This window comes from Bos mutus, chromosome 5 (assembly GCF_027580195.1).
Source record: "Bos mutus isolate GX-2022 chromosome 5, NWIPB_WYAK_1.1, whole genome shotgun sequence".
Classification (NCBI taxonomy): Eukaryota; Metazoa; Chordata; class Mammalia; order Artiodactyla; family Bovidae; genus Bos; species Bos mutus.
Window position 1 is genome coordinate 29,207,526 of NC_091621.1, and position 22,473 is coordinate 29,229,998.

Below are 22,473 nucleotides of genomic sequence, written 5' to 3' on the forward strand. Positions count from 1 at the left end.
GGGAGAAATACCAATAACCTCAGATATGCAGATGACACCACCCTTATGGCAGAAAGTGAAGAGGAACTAAAAAGCCTCTTGATGAAAGTGAAAGAGGAGAATGAAAAAGCTGGTTTAAAACTCAGCATTCAGAAAACAAAGATCATGGCATCAAGTCCCACCACTTCATGGCAACTAGATGGGGAAACAATGGAAATAGCAAACAACTTAATTTTCTTGGGTTCCAAAATCACTGCAGATGGTGACTGCAGCCAAGAAATTAAAAGTTGCTTGCTTCTTGAAAGAAAAGCTCTGACCAACATAGGTAGCATATTAAAAAGCAGAGATGTTACTTTACCAACGGAGATCCGTCCAGTCAAGGCTATGGTTTTTCCAGTAGTCATGTATGGATGTGAGAGTTGGACCATAAACATGGCTGAGCGCTGAAGAATTGATGCTTTTGAACTGTGGTGTTGGAGAAGACTCTTGAGAGTCCCTTAGAGTGCAAAGAGATCAGACCAGTCAATCCTAAAGGAAATCAATCCTGAATATTTATTGGAAGGACTGATGCTGAAGGTGAAGCTCTGCTACTTTGGCCACCTATACGAAGATCTGACTCAGTGGAAAAGACCCTGATGCTGGGAAAGATTGAAGGCGGGAGGAGAAGGGTATGACAGAGGATGAGATGGTTGATGGATTGATGGCATCACCGAGTTGATGAACATAATTTTGAGCAAGATCCGGGAGTTGGTGATGGCTTGCTGCAGTCCATGGGGTTACAGAGTCAGACATGACTGAGCGACTGAACTGAACCTAACCTGAATATTGTGCAAAGAGGTTTTACTTTTTTGAAAGCAAAACTAAACATGTAAAATGCCTAGACAGAGGAAGACTAAAATGTTTCTCTTCCATCAATACCAAATTTATCCAAACTCCCTGGGTGTTTGCCAGAGGGAGAGAAAACACAAATATGTAGCATTTCAGTTTCCTACAAATTTAACAAGGAACTTGAGATATTAAGTGATTATTAAATAGCTTGGGTGATTTCAACAGACTTGCACATCACATTTGGCTTTTGAAGCCTGCAGTCTTATCAGTTTATCATATCTACTGGTAAATGGTAGTAACTACAGTCTTTATTTTGCAATGAGAAGAAATTATTTATTCTTACTTAGAGTGGCAAAAGAATATACTTATTCATAGTGTACCAGATGGATGTCAAATTTGATGAATTTTTCCCCAAATTTTTTTGTGAAAGCATGTAGTTACTGTATGTTCTCAAGTCTTTACAGATCTCTCCTGTCATGCCATTTCAGTTGACTTTGAATTACAAAGTGTTCTATTAGGGATAGACACATTGACCTTAAGTAAATAACCTGTCAGTTTTGGAAGTTTCATAGAGGTCATGTTGGGGGAAAAAATTAGCAGAGATTTAGCAGTTACCATGATGAGTGCTCAAAATTACTAGTGTTGGATGTGATAAAGACTTAAAACACAAGAGTAAGCAGATTATTTAGTGAAGATCATAAATTTACACCAGGATGATGCATGAAAAGTTTATCCTACTGTTAACATGAATGAGAGCTTGTGACTTGAGATAAAATTCCCAGTATGCTATTCATGGGCTCAAAAGTGCTTTACCTCAATAAACTTAGCTTATCAGTGAAGATGATATACTTTGGAAAACAGCTAGTTTAGAAAGTAGATATAGTGATGTCAGAGACACTCCTGGATATGAGTCCTCAGATACTTGAGGATTATTCATACTGAATAATAATTATTCATATTGAATAATAGTGAGGATGCATGTGAAGATTTTGAATAGTTAAACCCAAACATGTTTTTAAAAATCTTTGTATGGAAAATATTTTGGTTTGCCATTTTTCAAGAATAGTGATGTTTTTTCTTTTAAAGGAATTGGAATCTTTGCATACAACAGAGCTTTAAGTTTCTCCTCTTACTTTCAGGACCTGCAAATAAACATTTAATACTATATTGTTGCAAGTTTCTCACCTGTCCCCTTAATCCTTAGTTGACCTGTTTCTTTATCTTAGCAACATTCCCTTCATTTTATGTTTTTTACATAGGAGTAAGGTAAAGCTTGACGTTTTCCAAAACATCATTCTTGATAAAAGTAATATTTTTGTTTAGGTGACAAACAGCATGTTTGGTGCTTCAAGAAAGAAGTTTGTAGAGGGGGTCGACAGTGACTACCATGACGAAAACATGTACTACAGCCAGTCTTCTATGTTTCCACATCGGTCAGAAAAAGATGTAAGTTAATCGGTTAAGCTGTATTTACATAGTGTATGTCTGTTTCTTTCTGATTCCTGGAAAGCAGTATATGAACTGCAGAATATCATCTTTGGTTGAGTGACTCTGTTTTAGGCACAGTGATAGGCCCTTGGGATACCAAAATGATGAACTTTCTAACATTCTAATTGGAGACAAAATGTCATATGATTCTCATACCATTGGGATATGGTAATACTGTGCTAGGAAGTATTCAAGACATGAGGTAAACATGATATTTACTTCTAGATCATTGATTTTAAAAATTTGCGAAATAAGTTTTCCTATTAAAATAATACTTTTATAAAGAGCAGAAAGCTGATTTGTACAGATTTAAAGCTTTAATGGCAGGCTTCAGTGAAACTTCCTTTGCTTTGTAATATTCTGGTTATAATCCTAGACCTCAGATAGGAAGACATCTCTTCTCTGTTAGCTGTAGGGATGCTGCAGTAGGAAAATATTGAAGAACTGTATTCACAACATGGAAGATAGTATATTAAAGAAATATGAATTAAATGCTTTGGAAGGTTATCAGTTCAGTAATCTCATTTGAAATGAAAGGATTTAGAACACAGCCAAGCCATAATTAGCAAGTTGATAAAGTATTTTAAAATAAATTCCATTGTTATTTTCAAATTCTGGTAAGCTACTTTAAATTATACACTGTATACTGTAGTCAAACCAGTTGCATTCTTGTATTTTGTACTTGCCAGACTGTTTCCTCCCCTTTCAAACTTTTATAAACTTGTTATTCCTAATTTCTCTATCTGTATAGCAATTTACTCTAGGTATCAACCTAATGAGATTCTTACTGATGTTTTAAAACACTTATAAAATTTTAAGATGGGAGAAGGCAGTGGCACCCCACTCCAGTACTGTTGTCCAGAAAAATCCCATGGATGGAGGAGCCTGGTAGGCTGCAGTCCATGGGGTCACTAAGAGTCAGACACGACTGAGCGACTTCACTTTCACTTTCCACTTTCATGCACTGGAGGAGGAAATGGCAACCCACTCCAGTGTTCTTGCCTGGAGAATCCCATGGACGGAGAAGTCTGGTAGGCTGCAGTCCATGGGGTCGCACAGAGTCGGACACGACTGAAGCGACTTAGCAGCAGCAGTAGCAGCAGCAAGATATGTAACAAATGCCCTCATTTTTCATTAAAGTTAATCATTAGTAAATTACTTCCTTTATCTTTTAGAATTTTACAAATAGGTTATTCAAGGTTTAAGCTAGAATTTTGATAGGGTTTGGTTTTGTTTTTCTATTTTAATGTTATTCCTTTTTAGTTGACAGTTGTGTCATTTTGGCAACTAACTATTAAACGCATTATTAGGACTCTTCAAAGTCCTAATAATGGTGGTTTTCTTTGTGCAATTGAGTAGCTCACAGAATAGTGTCATCTGATTAATTTTCTGTTATTTTACTGCCTTTCTAGCTATTTGCTATTTGATGTAAATTATAATTGAATTTTTTTTACATAAATTTCTAAGGTTAAGTTTTGATATTACAGTTAATACTTTAGGCTGTCTTTCTGGTAGCATCATTGCAGAAACTGATTTGTGTGGTGTGTTACTGTGATTGTACAGTACAAGTTAAGATTGATGCAAAAATGGTGGTGCACTATTGCTTATTGATGAAAAGCATTCATTTTGATCAGGAAGATAAGAAGGTGTCTAACTGAAATTCTTAAAGCATTTGCAGAGAATGAATGACAGAGATGTCTGTCTTCTAAGGAACAGAAATACTGTATGTTAAAATTTTATAGTCAGAATTATTATATACATGCATATACATATGCTTGTTACTACTCCAGGTTACTTGTTTGTCGCAGAAATAACAGAATGATTTGCTTCAAAAAAAACTTCTTTTAAAAATTAATTAAGAAGAAAGTAAGACATAGAGATTAAGAATTGGGGCTCTAACACAGTACAGATATGGGTTTGGATCTTGGCTTTGCCTATTAGCAAAAACTTTTTCAAGGCCTCAGTTTTCTCATCTGAAAATGGAAATAGTAATACTGTAGGCTACTTATGAATTTCTGCTATTGCTGAATCTTTTTTCATTAGAAAACAGTACAGAGATACTGCACAAATTTTAGAAAATATGCATGGAGCAGGGAGAAGAAAAATTACCTGTAATGGTGCAAGTTGGGAGTAATTTACTGTTAAACTTTTTGATTTTATAATTCAAATATTTTTATTTAAAAATATATTTAGTTGAATCTCTGAGCCATATTGACATATTTTTCACTAGAAAGTTTGTGCCAATTTTTACCGTCATCAGCGCCCTAAGAATACCACCTATTACCTTTAAATTTTTGCCAGTAGACAAAAGAAACATTGTTTTAATATAATGTGCATTAAAATATTGCTGAATTTACACACACACACACACACACACACACACTTACACACCAGTGATATTCTTTTTCTGTGTAATTGGCCATTTTCATTTCTTCCTTTGTGGATTACTGCTTTTATGCCATTTTCTATTCCTCTATTGAAATGATAGGTCTTATTTATTTGTTAGTGTTTCCCATATATTAAGATTATAACCTTCTGTTATTTGTTACAAATTTTGTTTTTTCAGTTTTTTGCTTTCAGGCTGTTTTTTTTTTTTAATATAAGAATATTTATCGTTTTTATTGCATTTGACTCATACATTTTGTGTGACTTTATGGTTTTAATGATTTCTGTATTTGAGGTCATACCTCTGGAAGACTTTTCCCAACTACTTTCTTCTAGCACTTTTATGCTTAATTCTTCATATATAACTTCATTAGAAATGTATTTTGGATAGAGGTATGAATTTGTAGTGCCGGATTACCCTTCTTGCTGCCCATACCCACTAAGGCTATCTGGTATTCATTTGTCCCAAAACATTTTTTTATAGTTTAGATCACAGATTAGAAGACTTTTCCATAAAGAGCCAGATAGTAAATATTTTAGGCTTTGTGGGCCTGCTGCTGCTGCTGCTAAGTTGCTTCAGTCGTGTCCGACTTTGTGCAACCCCATAGACGGCAGCCCACCAGACTCCTCCTACGTCCCTGGAATTCTCCAAGCAAGAATACTGGAGTGGGTTACCGTTTCCTTCTCCAATGCATGCATGCATGCATGCTAAGTCACTTCAGTTGTCCCGACTCTGCGATCCCATGGACAGCACCCCACCAGGCTCCTCTGTCCATGGGATTCTCCAGGCAAGAATACTGGGGTGGATTGCCAGTTCCTTCTCCAAGAGGCTAAATAAAGGATAATATGTAGGTATTTATATAACCACTTAAAACATGGAAAACCGTTCTTAATTTATGCATCCTACAAATATAAGCACTGTACTGGATTTGGCCTGCATTCAGTAAATTGCCACCCCTGAGTTAGACTATTCATTTAGGCTAATTGGAATTCTCCCTTAATATATACTAAGATCTGATGTGTTTGGCCTGTTCCTAAACTCTTGTTCTGTTTATCATACTGATTCTGTGGAAGAACTGCAATATAGTTGAATTGCTATAGCTTTATAGGCAATTTTCACATCTTTAGGTAAGATCTTTCACATCCTTCACAAAAATGTTTTTGACTGTTACACATTTATACTGGTATTTACCTTGTTTCAGAAATGTGTGTTTCTTTTATTTCTGTTCTTTATGCCCTTTAGTAAGTAGGGTTTTATGGTAGCCATTTTCATTTTCTAATTGCTTTTTACTGATGTATGGAATAGTTGTTATGTATATATATTTTATAACCAGCTACCTGACAAAACTCTTTTATTATTTTTTGATTGAGACTATGGACTCTTGAAATTCTACTTTATTATGAATTTATATCTCAGTCACATGGTTTATTAGCTGTGTCCTTAGGCAATTTACTCAGTCTCTGTGTATCTGAGTTTTCTCATCTATAATACATGACTCATGGGTGGTTTTAAGGACTGAATGAATAGCTATATGCAAAACTTAAAGACCAAATAGTAAATATTAAATGTGGATGCTGATATGAATAATTATGACATTCCATTTAATTCTTTTTGTTTTTTTTCAGTAGTTGCATATATCATCTGCAGATAATGATTATTTTGTGCTTTTAAGGCTTTTGAAAAGAAAAAATTTTAACATAATGAATAACTGGGACATTTTTGTAATTTTTTTTTCCTCCCTGGTGAGGAAATAATTTTTAAATGTAATGTATGATAAAGGAAAACTGGCCAGTAGTTGAATGATTCTTTAATCTAACTATCCAAAAAAATCTCAGAAGCAAAAAGATCCCCAAAACCTAACTAATTCCTATCTGCCCTAACTGTAGAGCATGAAAGTTGTTTCTTCATCATATGCATGATTGTAGAAGTATTTGGGAAAGTGTTCTTTGTAAGATTGTGTGCTGATTAAATTGCTAAATATTTCTTTAGAACTACTTCATATTTTCCAAGATCTTTTATTTCAAGAGATGCCTGTACGTGTATGTGTCCTTTTATAGAATGCTGAGTTTCCTGGTTTTAAGGTATAAAAGTAATTTTATAAATATTGGAGACACATTATTTAAATGTTTTCACAAGATTAAGTAAATCATAGGCAGATATGAGCTTGATTTTTCCCTTTCCCTTTTTTGAATCTTAGTGCTGCCATTTATTAGCTCTGAGACTTTGGGCAGTTCTGGCGGGGGGAACTTACAGAAAATGAAAAAATATTCATATAACATAATAGACAACTCTTTGGGGACAATATAATCTAAGCAATTTAGGGTTTTCTTTAAAAATACATCTAATGTAATAAAATTGCTCACATTTTCTAATCTAAGTCTTTGTTGCACTCATTTGATAACTTATTTAAGCATAAGCATTTTGGAAGCACAAACTTGTGGGAACCCCTTTTTCCTTGTTTTAATATGTGCTGTAAAGACATACAAAATGTAGCGCCTATTTGTCCTTACTTTTAAAAAGGTAACTCTTAAAACCTATTAGAGTAAGTTACTTCCCATTTTGACAAATAGCAACCATTTTGAACTTCTACCTTTCATACTTGTGTTAGCCTATAGCAATTATGGCAACTAGGATTTCTCTCAGGCCAATTAATAATCGATAGTTTATAAAAATCTAGTCTAAAATAAGGATACTGTCTATCACCATTACTGTTGTCATATTCATAATTAGTATTTCATTACATATGGAGTCATGCTGGCTGACTCTCCAGCTCTTTGAGTTTGTTTCTGTCACAGGAGCTTGCAGTTTTCACATAGTTTTTTTTCTCACTCCATCCATGTACCTGCTGAAATATTTCACGTGAGAAGCCTCACATGAAATATTTCAGAGAGAAGCCTCTCTGATCACTCTTTTCCTAAGTAGTCTTGTATATATCAGTACTACTCTTGCTGTACCTTCTAACTTCTTTCTTGCATTTTAACAGTTATAACACCAATCTTTACCTGATGTATATATTTATTAATTGTTATCCTGTCTACTGCGGTAGAATTCGTTTAACAAAGGCAAGGACCTTGCCTCTAGTTCACTGCTGTGTTCTTAGAAGTTACAATAAGGTGTAGGAGATAGTAGGCTCTTACTGAGTCTTTGTTAGAGAAAGGGAAGGAAATGAGTTGATACTGAAAATAACAAAGCTAACATTATTTGCAGATGGATATGATTGTTTACCTAAAAATCTTTCAAAATAACCTTTAAAACTTTTAATAGAAAATTTGAATGTGTATAAATATGTCAAAATTTTATATGACAGCAGTAACCTAGTAGAGTTAAATGTAAATAAATCAGACTCTAAAGAAATTAGAATTAAATATCAAATCATTTGAAGGGAATGTTCTAAAATCTCAATTTCATTGGCATTTAAATAATCTTCAGACTGTATTTTAAAGATAAAGTTCTATTTATAAAAGGGAGTTAAAATGATACACTTAAAAGGTGTAACAAATTTTTATATATCTACAAAAGTAATTGTAATATGTTTATTCATTAATAACAATCATAAAAATCCATAGTCAGAAAATACAGTTTTATTCTATCATAGTGGTAGAGAGGGTCTTTTGTTGTTTTTTGATTTTTTTCTTTGTTTGCTTTTAAGTGGAAGAGTAGTCATTGTCTGAAAGGGAACATTGAAGTAACTTGCTGTGGGAGTGTAATTAATACAAACTTTGTAGAAAACAGTTTAGCAGTGCATATTAAGAGCCTTTATCATGCCTCTCTATAAATTTGTGCTTTGACTCTGACCTAAAATTTAGACAATATAAAGATGTTCATTGCCATACTCTTTTTAGTAAAGATTTTGAGTGTTAAATGTTCAATTGGAATGTATTACATTGACTATTTTAGCATATATTATACTTCTAAAAAATGTTATTCTTGAAAACTTGATGTTTTAATCAAAATTGCTTGAAATGCCTGATAAACTCATAATTTGTTATTGGTTTGTGATTTATAAACTACTGAGGCCCTATGACTTAATGACTGTTTTGTTTTTCTGCCTGCACCCTCCTTTGTCCCGTTCTTCTGTTTGTCTTTTTAATGTATTATTTTCTCATAGTCTTTCTTTTTGAAAGAAAGACTTGTTTTCTTTCTTCTTTCTTGTTTGCTAGATTTCATTCTGACTTCAGTGGTTTCTTATTTTTTAACCATACTGTTTTTAATTTTAAAATATTTTTCAGATTCTATGTAGATTTAAAACTTTCTTTACCTTTGTTTCTTTTTCTGTTTGTATATATTATATAGTCAGAGTCATATATCTTTGCTGTTTTTGTCCTAGAAAAAAATGACAGTGCTCAGAATTATATTGTTACCATACCTTTAAGTTTATTGTACAATGGATTTTTAAGGAACACTTAAAAATTTAATGGTCATGGAGTTTTTATTTAATAAAACTTTGTTGTATTTTGAAGTCATTTGTTATGGAGAAAATTATTTCTTGACCAAATTGATTTTAATGTTTCTTAAAATAGGTTTTGTGACTGAAGGTACATTTATTGGAGGGCATATTTGTGAGAGGTGGTCACTGTTGGGAAGCATGAGGGGGACAGAATAATTAACACTTCTTTGCTGTTATGGATTGCTGGAGCAGTTTTGCTTATTATTAGGCAAAGGAGCCAGATTTGCCTATTATAAGTACACATTTTGTAAAACAAAATAATTTTAGACTTGTTCATGATTTTCAGAATTATAGCTAGTAACAGTGGAAATGACTTAAAAAACACAGTTTCTTACTTGTTGATTTCCTTGGCTTTCTGTATATTAAGCAAAAGGATAAAGGAGCTCTTTGTTGAGTGAGGGAAATGACTTGAATTACATTACTATTTCCTCTGGTTGTTCCTGGCTTTTAGTGTTGTTTTTTGACTGAAATGTGTGTTGTAGACTGAGAAATGAAGAAGAATATAATTGTTATGATGGTTTTAGACTGGGAACACAGTAACCTACTTACTGGTTGATTGTGTGACATTTTACCTAGAATTAGTTTGATAAACTTTTCTTCTTAGGCAAAAATGAATATAAAACTAGGGTACTAGTGATTGCTCAGTGGGAAAAAATCTGCCTGCTAATGCAGGAGGCACAGGTTCAATTCCTGGGTCAGAAGGATCCCCTGGAGAAGGAAATGGCAACCCACTCCAGTATTCTTGCCTGGGAAATCGGACAGAGGGCCTGGCAGGCTTCAGTCTATGAGGTCACAAGAGTCGGACTCAACTTAGCAACTAAACAACAACAAAGTATGTCTCTTGATCTAAAGTTCTATATTTTTCTAAGACATTTATCTATGTATAGTTAACTTTCACCATTTAAAAAAATTATGTAAATTTTCTGTTGTCTGCTAGTTATAGTTATTTCTGTGCCAGTGTACATTTCTTTGAACATTTTTTTGTTCTTACAAATACCATTTCTCCCCCATATTCCTTCATTGTGTGTTAAATCTATTTTTTTTATTTATTTTTAAATTTATTTTTACCACTAATATATTTCATGAAGCATGCTTTCAGAGTTTAAAAATACATACCACTTGGGCTTCCCTGGTGTCTCAGACAGTAAGGAACCTGCCTGCAATGAAGGAGATCTGGGTTTGATCCCTGGATTGGGAAGATCCCCTGGAGAAGGGAATGGCTGCCCACTCCAGTATTCTTGCCTGGAGAATTCCATGGACAGAGGAGCCTGGTGGGCCACAGCCCATGTGATCACAAAGAGTCAGACACAACCAAGCGACTAACACAGATCAATAGGATTGATTTCATAAGAAATTACATATTTGCATTTTGGACACATTTTGAAGTCATTTGAATATATGTTTAACTGATCAATGCTTATTTTACTTGGATGGTTGTAAGGTTATAAACTATTAAACTTTCATATTTCTGTAAAACAGCATTTACTAACCTTCCTCATGTACTCATACATAGAGAAAATCATAATATTTTATGTGTCACACTGGTATTTGGGTCACCGTACTGCTCTTTGACTCAAGTATTTTTGGCCCAGGGACCCATTCTTCCTTTACCTTAATGGTGTGTCTCCTCCTCTGTGTTATCTCTCAGTGCTGAGAGGAGTGATACTCACTTGTGAATGTATAACCTTTGTGAGAAAGTAGATAAAATGTCTGTTCTTTGGAGTTATGTACACAGTAAGCATGTACATTTCTGGGAAAAGTAAAATTTCAGTGGTCCATTTTAGGATATTTACATTATTTATCATTCTAAGTCATGGGTTCATGTTGGCCAGCATCTTATATGTGAAACCTGAAGAAACTATTCTCTTTTACTTTTGTTCATAGATTATAAAGATACAGAAAATCGTGATTATTAAGGCCTTCTGTCACCAACTAAAGCTTCATTATACATTTTCTTTGATCTGTTTCTTGCAAGTTGGAAACGAAGTTTTAATGTGCTTAAAATATTTGCGGTTATGTGGGTAATAGTAACAATAATTGTACCTAACAAAAGAACTTGGTTAGGCATAAAATGCATATTCTTTTAGTTTAATTGTTTATATTGTTTATCCTTCAGATTTCAGAAGGAATATTTATAAGGTTTGATCTTCTTTAGAAAATGTGTTGCTGTATTTAAATACGGTGTTTAGTGTGAACTTAGCTATATCCCAAAAGAGTCTGCTGTGTGTCATTAGTAAAACTACTGTGTATAAAAACTTTCCTGAATTTCAGAATAATTAAAACAATTCAGAATTTCAGCATGAAGATAGCAGGAAATGTATATTGGATTAGACTCTACTGTTAAAGTATTTCTCCTCCTGGCTTTCTTAATGTGGTCAATGTGGACCCAGTTCTTCACTGGAAACCAGAGTGGCCTGATAGTTCCCTGTCTGATGAGTCTCCATCCACCTCCTTTCCCCTTTACCTCAACCATTTCAGTAGGACCCCTTTTTAGTCCCACTTCTGTTCTAACTTAGTATCTTACCATTTCCACCCAGTTATGCTCTTGGAATTATCTTTCCAAAGCACACAGTTTGATTATGTCACTTCCCGGCTTAAAATTATTTTTTCTGGGATATCTCTGGTAGGCCAGTAGTTAAGACTCTGGGCTTCCAGAGCAAGGAGCCTGCGTTTGATCCTTGCTCGAGGAAGTAGGATCCTACATGCCACGCAATGTGGCTCCCAAAGAAAGTGTTAAAAATTATTTTTTCTCTTTATTGCCATAGTAGGTAGCCATCTTTGCATAGCATTTAAGAAGACCATTTACATCTGGCCCCATCATACTCTTTATTTCCCATTCTTCCGTGCCCCAGTGTGCATAGGGTGGGCCTTATCTCCTTTCCCTAATTACTCTATTGTTCAGTCACTGTTGTTTCTTGTATTTTGTTTTCTAATCATGTCACTAGCTTTTATCACACTCACTTCATATTCTTTCCCTGGAAGACCCCTCATCTGTACCCGCATCAGATGTTAACACTCTACAAAGTATTCGACCCTTTTTTAGAAATAACTTGCCTCCAGTGATGCTTTATACTTCCTTTAGAGCATTTACTGCACTGTGCCTTGGAACATAATTAGTTGTATTAATATAATTCATTCTGTTCTTCCACTAGATTATAACCCTTTTGATGACATGACTCATATGTTATTTAATTAAGGTGTTTTGATGGCTGCTTAATATAAGACATGGAATACACAAACATACACTTATGCATACACATTTTCATTTACTCAGTTTAAGCATCTAGCTTTTTTATAGCACTGCTACATGCAGTGCTAGTCTCTATGAGGAAATAAAAATGACATGTTCCATGAATATAACATGCCTTCAAAGAGTTTTATTCAGGGGAGGGGGAGATAATGCAGTAGATTGAAGGGCATTGTGTACAAATGCCATGCATGTACATACAGTGTACATTATATACCACATATAAATATTTTTGTAAGTATTTTGGGTTTGTCCTTTGGTGTTGTACCATGTCTCCATGTATATGGTTGTGTGTGTATGTCTGTTAGATTTTTCTGCCCACTTAATACACATCAATTATTTCTATATAAAAATCAGTAGCTATTGTAAAATACAAAACTTTCTATTTAGATAATTTCATTTTCAATAAATAAAATAATAAACTGAATTTAGAACTTAGCTTAATATATTATTTAAGAATCAAGTAATTTTAGTTAAATTTATAGAGACTGACTTGAGGTACTGCCTTCATGTATTTATTAACCTAGTTTGCTTTTGTTTTTTTAAGTAAAGTAGTGATGCTGTCATAGTTTTATTTAGAGTAATTTGGAGAAAAAACACTTTATAGTGATCAAAAATTGATTTTATTTGCATAGTTGGATGTCATCCAGTGTGATAGGCTCTTAATTAATGTGGAATTCACTATGCAATGTTTATGTTTTTCTGAAGATTGAGAAGAAATGTGGATTTGACTCACATACTATGATATGTTGTATGTAAAGTGTCAATGCAATGTTCTGTGTACTTTCTTTATGCTCTAATATAATTAATTTGTTTCTAGATGCTGGCATCACCATCTACATCAGGTCAGCTGTCTCAGTTTGGGGCAAGTTTATACGGGCAACAAAGTAAGAATTTTGTATTTATTATGGGATACTTTATTTAAAGAAAAAAGTAACTCAAAAAATAATGCTGCCCTTGTGGGTTTATCCTAGGATTTAAAAGGAAGGATATTTAATTTTCAGTTTTCCTTATTTTACTCAGCAAAACCTCATTATTTCAGACCTTGCTAATTCAAAATTATTTGGATATAGGATAGATCAAAATTTACTTCTGCCTCTTTCATATCTGTATGTTCCTTTGCAGTAGTTTTGGAGAAGATTTGCTAAACAAATTAAAAGTAGACATCCTCTGTGTTTTCAATTAGAGGAAGTTAAAGGATTTTTGATTGGTCAGTTAAGTGAGTTGTTTTGCTTACGTTTTTTGGCCTAATTATTAATGTAAGCCCATACCTAGCAGTTTGTGAAATGCTCTCTTTGTTTAGCAAATACTTCTTTACTGTAGCTCAGTCTGGGTATATATAATCTATGTTTTTGACTCATAGTTCAATGCTTTTTCCATATACAAGATTTTATTTCTTATTTTGTGTTGTAATAACTTTTATAGCGCTTAGCACAGTGCCTAGCGCATAGTAAGCGCTCAATAAATGTTAACTATTATTATGACATAAAATTTTTATAAAACTAAATTAAAAATTTTCACCAATTTTTCAAATTAATTTTCCAAACTTATCTATTAATAAGGTATATCATCTCTCTTAATGTCAGAGACTACTGATTTCTCATGTCTTTAGTGGGAGGGGAGTGTTAAAAGGGATATAAATTCCCATGAAAAATTATAGAATAATAGAGTAACTGAAGCAGATAATATGATGACCAAGTAATTTAACCAACTTCAAATAAAACTCAGATATTTCATTTTGAACTCTTTCCCAATAAAAGGCAAATTTTTGATAGATATCAGAGTAGTTTGTCATACCACTTTACCCTTCAATTTTATATTGAAATTCACTAGGGGGAAATAGCATATTTTGTTAGAAAAATACATTATAATTTCCATCTTATTTTTTTCTCTCCATCTTTTTGTTTCATAGCCCTATTTTTGTTAATGCAGAATTAGTAAGGAAAATTATTAATCACTTACTGGTATTAACAGTTTTCCTCCAGTTAAGTAGAAAACATTTTTTTAAGCCTTTTATTACACAAAAAAGATGTTGCTTATTTATCAGCAAATATTCATTCTCATTATTATGAGAATATTATTAGCTAGCTGTTTTGTTTTGTTTAGACTGTTTTTGTTTGAAATCAACTACTTTCACTTTTCTGGTAACCCTTACATTGGAAATACGTAGTTATTTTAAAGCTGCCCTTTATTTCTATCTGGAGAAGGAAATGGCAGCCCACTCCAGTATTCTTGCCTGGAGAATCCCATGGACTGAGGAGCCTGGTGGGCTACAGTCCACCGGGTCGCAAAGAGTCGGAAATGACTGAGTGACTTCACTTTCACTTTTGTTTCTATAGAATCACTACAAAGTTCTTAAGTTGCTTTCCTTTTCAAGCCCACAGTTTATCACAGCAGAAAGTAAATAAGGGAAAGGAACAAGTTAAATTTGAGAAGCCAAGATTATTTAATGAAGGAGAGCATCAGTTATTTTACAGCATTGTCAGCTGTATGGACTTTGAAAATCTGACCTAATTTTTTTAACCAGCAAATGTGAAATTGTAATTGAGCTAAGTTAGAGCCTGGACTAGGTTTGGAATATAGTTATTTCATTGGTATGATAAACATTTATTGACTTCTTAATTTGTGTACATGATTGTGCTGATAGTTTTACAAAGATTAATAAATGTGGAAAGTTATTTTCATTAGGAAAGTATTTTAAGGTACTTATTAATTTAAAAAGAAGTCGTATAGGACAAATATTTCCTGTTGGAGTTTAAAATAATAAATGGCTATATTACTGTAGCAATGAAGAACCAGCGTTTTCAATTTGACATTGTAGGTATTAGCTTATAAAAAAGTGAACCATAGGTTACCTGGAACTGAAATGTCTTGAGTCAGGAAACAGTTCTTTCTATTGCACAGGCCGGGAAGCTACATCTAGTAAAGTAAAATAAAGCAGAGCCTGAATTCCTGGGCTCTGTTAAGATAGACCTAGCAGGGCCAAAGTAGTTTGAACATACACCTTGTCAGAGAGAACACCAGCTACCATTTAGGACTTGAGGATCACAGCTTCAGTAGTACAAATCAGAAAGAGAAAACTTAAGGGGCTGACCTTAATAAAGGATGGGGAGATAGAATAAGTAGGTAGGAATAGATTGATGATGCTATTCTTATGGCAGCTAATTTTAATTGTGCATTGGACTTGATACAACAAAGTTCTTTTGCCTCCCAAGTGGACTGTGTACCACTATTAACTCTTTATTCAGATGGGCAAAGTTCAGTAGGAATTTGAGCCATTAAAATGAAGGTCTGTTGTCTGTTTTTGTTCTTGGTGATTAGAGAGATTAGAGGTAGAAAAGGTGCAGAAGGTAGAGTGCCCTCTCCAAACCTTAGACTCACTGAGTTTAAACAAGGGAAGGAGTGTTTCCTGGAATGGATACAGAGCTGCTTAAAGGTGGATTTTTCTAGATTTGGGTGGAAGTGATTGTGTAGTACATAACGGTACCCAGCAAACGCTGGACTTGGGGCTAGTGAGATCATGGGTTCTAGTATAGTATAATTGTATAAAATATGTAATTAACTTTTCGTCCAAGGGTTTGTGTGACTGTTGTGCATCAAGTGGTAACTGCACAAGCTGGTGAATGGAATCTTGTATTAAAGTTACATGATGTTCTCTACTGGTGTGTAATATTTTAGGTACATTGTCTAGGTTTAAAGACCCCTGGGCTCCCTGAAGCTGTGTACTGGATTGGAATGAACAGGGAACCAGAAATTAATTTCCCTATTTTAAGATATTCAGTAACCCTATTAAAGGTTAAGGGACTTGCCTAAGATAGTAAGTAGTAGAGCCAAGATTGCCGTACTTTACAAGTTTAACTTTTCGAACATGAGTTTCTTTGAAACCTGGGTGCCATATATTACTTACTGAATGTCATGACCCTGGAGGGCAATTTACACATAGTAGAAACTATAAATGTTAAATCCACAGACTCCAAGAGTCCACTGACTAAGGAATTATGATAGCAGTTATTTATTTATTGTGTTATACCATGAGTGAAGAATTATTCCAGCATTGAAGAGTGTGGCAAATAACAAAGTTCCTGCTTTCATGAAGCTTTTATTTTAATGAAGGAAGACATAGAATAAGTATACAGACATTTAGTGAACAAATAATATTCTGGTAATAAGTACTATAAAAATTACCATATTAATGGATGAGTGGATGGGATTAACAGTTTTCAAGTAGGCAAAGAGTATCTCTGACAAGGTAATAGTTGAATGCAAACCAGACTGTTGAGAAGTGGAAGTCCTTGGAAAGATCTGGGTAAGAGATTTTTCAGGTACAGATAACAGTGAATGCAAACATTCTTAATTCATGACAATGTAAGAATGAACCTCATGTGTTAAAAGATGAATGAGAGGGCCAGTATAATGAACAAAGAAAGTGGAAGGTTAATGGGTAGCACATCATAGAGTCTTGTGAAGGTTTGATAAAGGATTTGGATTTTATTCTAAGTTTAGTGGGAGGGAATTTAAGATACAGTTTCCTTTTTAAAAGATCACCTTTTTATGTAGAAAATGAACTGAGTGGAAGTGGGCCAAGTGATAAGGAAAAAAGAAAGGGCAATTACTGCAGCAGTCCAGGCAAGAAAATAGGGTGGCTTGGATTAGCGATGGAGATGTTGAGAGGTGGTTAGATTTGGGATATTTTGGACATACAGCTAATATGATTTGGGGATGTGGAATATGAACAGAAGAGAAGGATCAAGGGTGATCTCTAAGGTTTAAGACCTGCATTACTTTGTGAAAATGTGCCACTAATCTGTTTTGCAAATTTGGGTTGAGGAGAAGTGTAAGGTATCTGTAGGAGATTGACACAGTTTATTCCACAGATAGAGTGCCACCTGCTGTGGAGATCCAGACAAATATTGTTTGGGAACTGTGGCTGGGTTCTAACATAGCAGCTTCTCATAGTTGAGGATGTTGAAGCCAGGTTAACTTCATCCATGCTTCTCTCATATATCTTTAGTGCTCAGAAGCAATCCCACTCTTCACCAGGCATATATCTCTTGTCCACACTTTCACACATCTTGCAGTTTTCTCAGATTGAACTGCTGTGACATTTTTACATCACCCCTCAATTCAGTACAGTTCAGTTCAGTCGCTCAGTCATGTCCGACTCTTTGCGACCCCATGAATCGCAGCACGCCAGGCCTCCCTGTCCATCACCAACTCCTGGAGTTCACTGAGACTCACGTCCATCGAGTCAGTGATGCCATCCAGCCATCTCATCCTCTGCCGTCCCCTTCTCCTCCTGCCCCCAATCCCTCCCAGCATCAGAGTCTTTTCCAGTGAGTCAACTCTTTGCATGAGGTGGCCAAAGTGCTGGAGTTTCCCCTCACCCAACCCCAACTCCTAGCACCACTACCAAATGCCTGACTAGGGCTCTTTCTTTATTCAGCTAATGTACAATATTCTCTACCAAACATTTTCTGATACCAAATTCATTCTGCTTTCATGTCTTGAGTTAGAGGCACCTTCCATATACACCCAAGTACACTGTACGTATATTGCATGTAAACACCTTGATCATAGCAGTTTGGGTTTTGGTTTTTTGATTTAAGTAGTCTTTTATCTCTGTAGAACAATAGGAGGGAAAGAATTCTAGGTGGGGAGAAGGATATGAGTAAAAATATGGGGGTATATTTTGGGAAGAAGACTAGGGAAATTATGAAGAAGAGTGTAAGTTGAGTATGTGGTGTCTAGAAACTAGAGTTTGTATTGGATGAGTAAAATATTAAGTTGACTGGAAAAGTATTATGTCAGTTATATCTCAGTAAAGCTGGGAAAAATAAAGACTAGAAGAATGTTTTTTGGTCTTGACAGAGCACTTTAAAGAGTAAGCAAACTGAGATTGGATTGAACTATACAACAGTGTTTCTCAACCCTTACCCCCTCCCCCCAAAAAAAAAAAAAAAAACACCCACAGAGTTAAAAAAATCCCACCGCCTATGAATTGCTGGACCCAGACTAAGTTACAGTTTCTGGGCAGGTACCCAGATGTTAAAGTTTTCCATATGATGCAAAGGTTAGCGCCTACTATAGGAAGCAGAAAGTGTGATTGGTTGAAATTAGAGACAAGAAATTGAATCAGTGTATTTATTCTTCATTGTGATCTTGGGCAAGTCACTTAATACCTAATGTTAGTTCATCTATAAATTAAGTTGAATGACCTTCATCTGTAACTTAATTGGATAATCTCTGGAGACTTTTCTATCTCTAAAATTCTTTTATTTTAATGAAGGAAATGGCATAGTGAAATAGTATACAGAGAAGATTAACTAGATAAGTGCAGGACAAATTGGAGGTAAGAGGATATGGGGACAGGTAGGAGGAAAGAAGATGGTTGCCCTTTTTGTGCGGGCAGGACAGTAAGTTAAGGAAGCCAGTTGCTTTGGGAATCGAAAGGGGATACTTGAAGACCTCTTGAATCGATTAAGTTTTCTCCCTTCTCTTTAAAGATTCAGGAGACTCTATTTAAGTATGAGTATTCAAGAATTTGGTTGCTGTTACCTCTTTTCTTACTACTTATGTCATTAATGTTGTTAATTTTTAGCAAAATATTGAATAAAGTGTGACATATCATGCCATAACTGTTTAAGGAGTATGCTGTTAACCAGTTTGTGCAATGGAAGTAGTTCATGGAAACATTTCTTAGGTGATATCTTGGATTTCTGAAAAATGATCAATAAAGAATTCAATCCATTTTTTGTTTAGCACCCTGCCAAATAACAGGAATCTACTTAGTAGAATATGTTCATGTATTTCTTCTAATACAGTATTATACTTTATTATCTCTGTCAGATTAAAGAAAAATTTGCTTCAAATCTATAACCTTTTAAACTGCTTTTTAACTGGTATTTTTTTGGAGGGGGTGAGAGTTCGTTCTTTTATTTCTTGTCTGTAAAAAAGGGATAAATGCCTTCTCTATAATACTTTATAAGGAGATGAAGTAGCATAGTGCTTCACATAGTTCTTAGGTGCTTGATATATTTTATTTAATTCTGCTGTCCTTCCAGTACACAAGCTTCAGTGTACATATTTAAGCTTTTCTACTTGTAGTTATTTCATGTCAGATAAAGTTTTTTTTTAATGAGCTGGATATTTTATTCCCCTTTCAGCTTATATGTCTTCCGGTATAATATTTTGGGCTTCCCTGGTGGCTCAGTTCATAAAGAATCTGCCTGCAATGTTGGAGACCCAGGTTCTATCCCTGGTTGGGAAGATCCCCTGGAGAAGGGAATGGCTACCCACTCCAGTATTCTTGCCTGGAGATTCATGGGCAGAGATGATGTTTCGTGATGTTTCTAATTTTACTAGTAAAAGTAAAATTTTGCCTCCCTTGACCCTACCCCATTGTAATATTAATAGTTTGATTCAAGCAACTCAAATTTAATGCCTATGTGTTTTGTTCCTAAAAATAAATCTCTGTTTCTAGTCAGTGGTATTAATTCTATGTGTTTTAAAGGAATTCAGTTGAATTTAAAGTAACTCGGTTATTAAGTATTCAGGGGTTATTGATCCAGTTTGAAATTGATGCATTCCTCTCTCTTTTCTTTTGATTTTCTTCCCCTACCCACCTGGCTCAATAAAATGCAGCTCAGACCATTTGAATTTATTAGCTGTTTTCATGAAATCAAAATGTTAAAGGAAAAAATAAAATGCTAATCTTTGATTTCATACTGTCTTCCTCTGCTCTCCTCACTGTAGGTTAATTCAAGTGTGCCTATCTAAAATTAATTAAATAAATTATCTTTCCCATTCTTGTTTCCTTCTCCAGAAGTTATTTTGATAATGGTCAGATAATCTGCAGTCTCGACAATATTTCTCAAGTTATATATTTTCATAGTACAGCATAGTATATGAAGGGTTGAAGTAAACAAATCTCTTGAGTCTTTAGAAGAGCCTACTGAAGAGCCAAAAGGGTGCAGTTCTTTTGAACATGTATGTTTATTTATAATGATGAAGGTATAGAGAGAATGAAATGGGAAGGGAAAGTGAATCTAGAGGAAAAAGAAACTTGACAGATATAGAGAAGATGAGAAAGTAAATGGAGGGGAGAGATAAGATACATTGGTTTAGAAAACGTTTGAAGAGAAGTAAACATGTTCAGGAAAAGAAAGCAAGAGAAAAAGACTAGATAAAGGGTGTTACAAGTCAGTAAGTACTCACAAGGGTGCTCATTTACTGTTTAATTGGTTTCCCATAGGGTTCCAATTAAGAACACCAGGAGCTAAGAAATCTAAATTCTAATCTTGGTTCTTTGAGTCACCTTGGAGAAGTCAGTTAACTTACCAGAGGCTCAGGTTCCTCATCTGTAAAATGTGAACATTGGATTAGGTGATCTCTAAGGTCCCTTCAAGTTCTAAAATTGCATGTTTCTTGGTGGTCAGTAACTGTGAGAAACACATTCCTGTGGGAAATTTACAGCTATAGCTGACTTTAGGACAGCATATTTAGGGAGAAGGATGTGAGCTTTTTCTGTCTTGTTCACTGCCGTATCCCCAACAGCTCACATAGTGCTTGACACGTTAGGCCCTCAATAGATGGTTGCTTAGTAAGTGATGTGAAAAGTGTCACGTTGGTGGTTCATTATGGGAGAAGCATCTAGAGGGCTTAGAGGAAAGCTAATGTGCTTGAGAAAAGGCAAAGACTTATGACTTCCGAAGAAATCTTGTGTAGGCTGGTTTTTAATCTCTTGTTCCTCCTTATTTTATCCTAAATTCAGAGGAAGTGGCTGTAGCTAGCGGTATACTCAAGGTCACAAAACTTGTAGTGACCAGACATACATATAATGACTAAACCAACATATAATCTAGTTCAGTTCCCTTTATGTATGTGACTTAAAGAATAACAGAATCAAGCTCAGGTCTTCATGGAATATAAGTATATATAGAATGTAGTAGTTATATTAAATTGGATTTGTTGGCTTCATTCAGCTGAGAAGCAGTTAGGCTACAAGCTGAGTACTGAAGCTGACAGATTCCAGCTAAATCTTCGGGATTCACTGGTATCCCAAATTACAAAGTGGTACACTGTTATGCCAGAAGATAAATTTGCAAAGATATTTGAAGGAAAATATTCAGAACATATACAATATATTCCAATTTTTGGAAGTCATAGTTTCAAAATATTCAGGTCTTTGAAATTCTTGAACCCAAAGTTCGACCAGAAAGAGGGGGAGGGAGTCTGATGCTTTGTGCTAAAATCCTCTTATTCATTAACTTTCATTCTATCTTGCCATTTTTACTTAATCTCCAGTTCAGAATAAGTGTGGTTGACTGATAGGCCATTCCACAGCAGACTAGAAACAGAAGGCATCAAAAAGTATGAGGATAGAGGAAAGGAGGCATATTGGCATTCACAGGCAGGTGTGATGACAACATAAGTGATAGCTGAACATCCTTACTTTTGAGGGATAAAAGGGGAGGAAAGCATCTAGGACATTAAATATCTATGATAATTATTCTGAATTATTCAGAAAATAATCATTGATATCATTTTATATTAACACAAGGCAGGAAACGATTTATCCCAATTGGTTGATTTTTATTTTAATGTTTTGTTTCTGAGTGGTAAACTCAATAGTTTTTTAAAAGTACACATATTTGAACACATCTAACCTCACATCTGGCCCCATCAATGGTAGATAAATAGAAGGTCACTGTACTTTGAAATCTTTTGAAATATTATGCATTCCTTTCTCATAGCTATATCAGGTTGAGTTTTTAACAGTTGCTGACATATTGTGTTTATAAAAATTGTAATGTTGAAAAATATGTATGTGTAAATAGTAGTAAATAAACTATTTCTTAAATGCATTTAGAAAGGATCAAATAAAAATTTAAACTACTTCAGCAAAGTGGGGATTAATGTCTGTGTAACTCAGTTATGATTTAAAACATAAAAACACAAGATTGCAAATTTCTTAAAGGCATATTTGTACAAAATGTTTTTATTGAAACAAGTCATCTAATTTGTTATTGGCAGACATAGTGTATTGTAAAATAGAAATATGAAAAGAAGATAGATGAAAGCAAAGAAGGAAAAATAGAA

General features: G+C 34.4%; 1 protein-coding gene across 7 annotated transcripts in view; it reads left to right on the plus strand.

The window, feature by feature from the left end:
* CNOT2 (CCR4-NOT transcription complex subunit 2) overlaps positions 1-22,473 on the plus strand; it is a 132,036-nt gene that overhangs the window by 87,716 nt on the left and 21,847 nt on the right. For 4 of the 7 annotated variants that reach the window (XM_070370601.1, XM_005887720.2, XM_070370595.1 and 1 more), the window contains 2 exons: positions 2,131-2,253; positions 13,196-13,262. In XM_070370601.1, the coding sequence (XP_070226702.1) occupies positions 2,143-2,253; positions 13,196-13,262 (178 nt within the window). In that variant the 5' untranslated portion in view covers positions 2,131-2,142. Of the gene's footprint in view, positions 1-2,130; positions 2,254-13,195; positions 13,263-22,473 lie in introns of those variants that run through there. The other 3 variants (XM_070370598.1, XM_070370599.1, XM_070370600.1) reach the window with 2 other exon arrangements.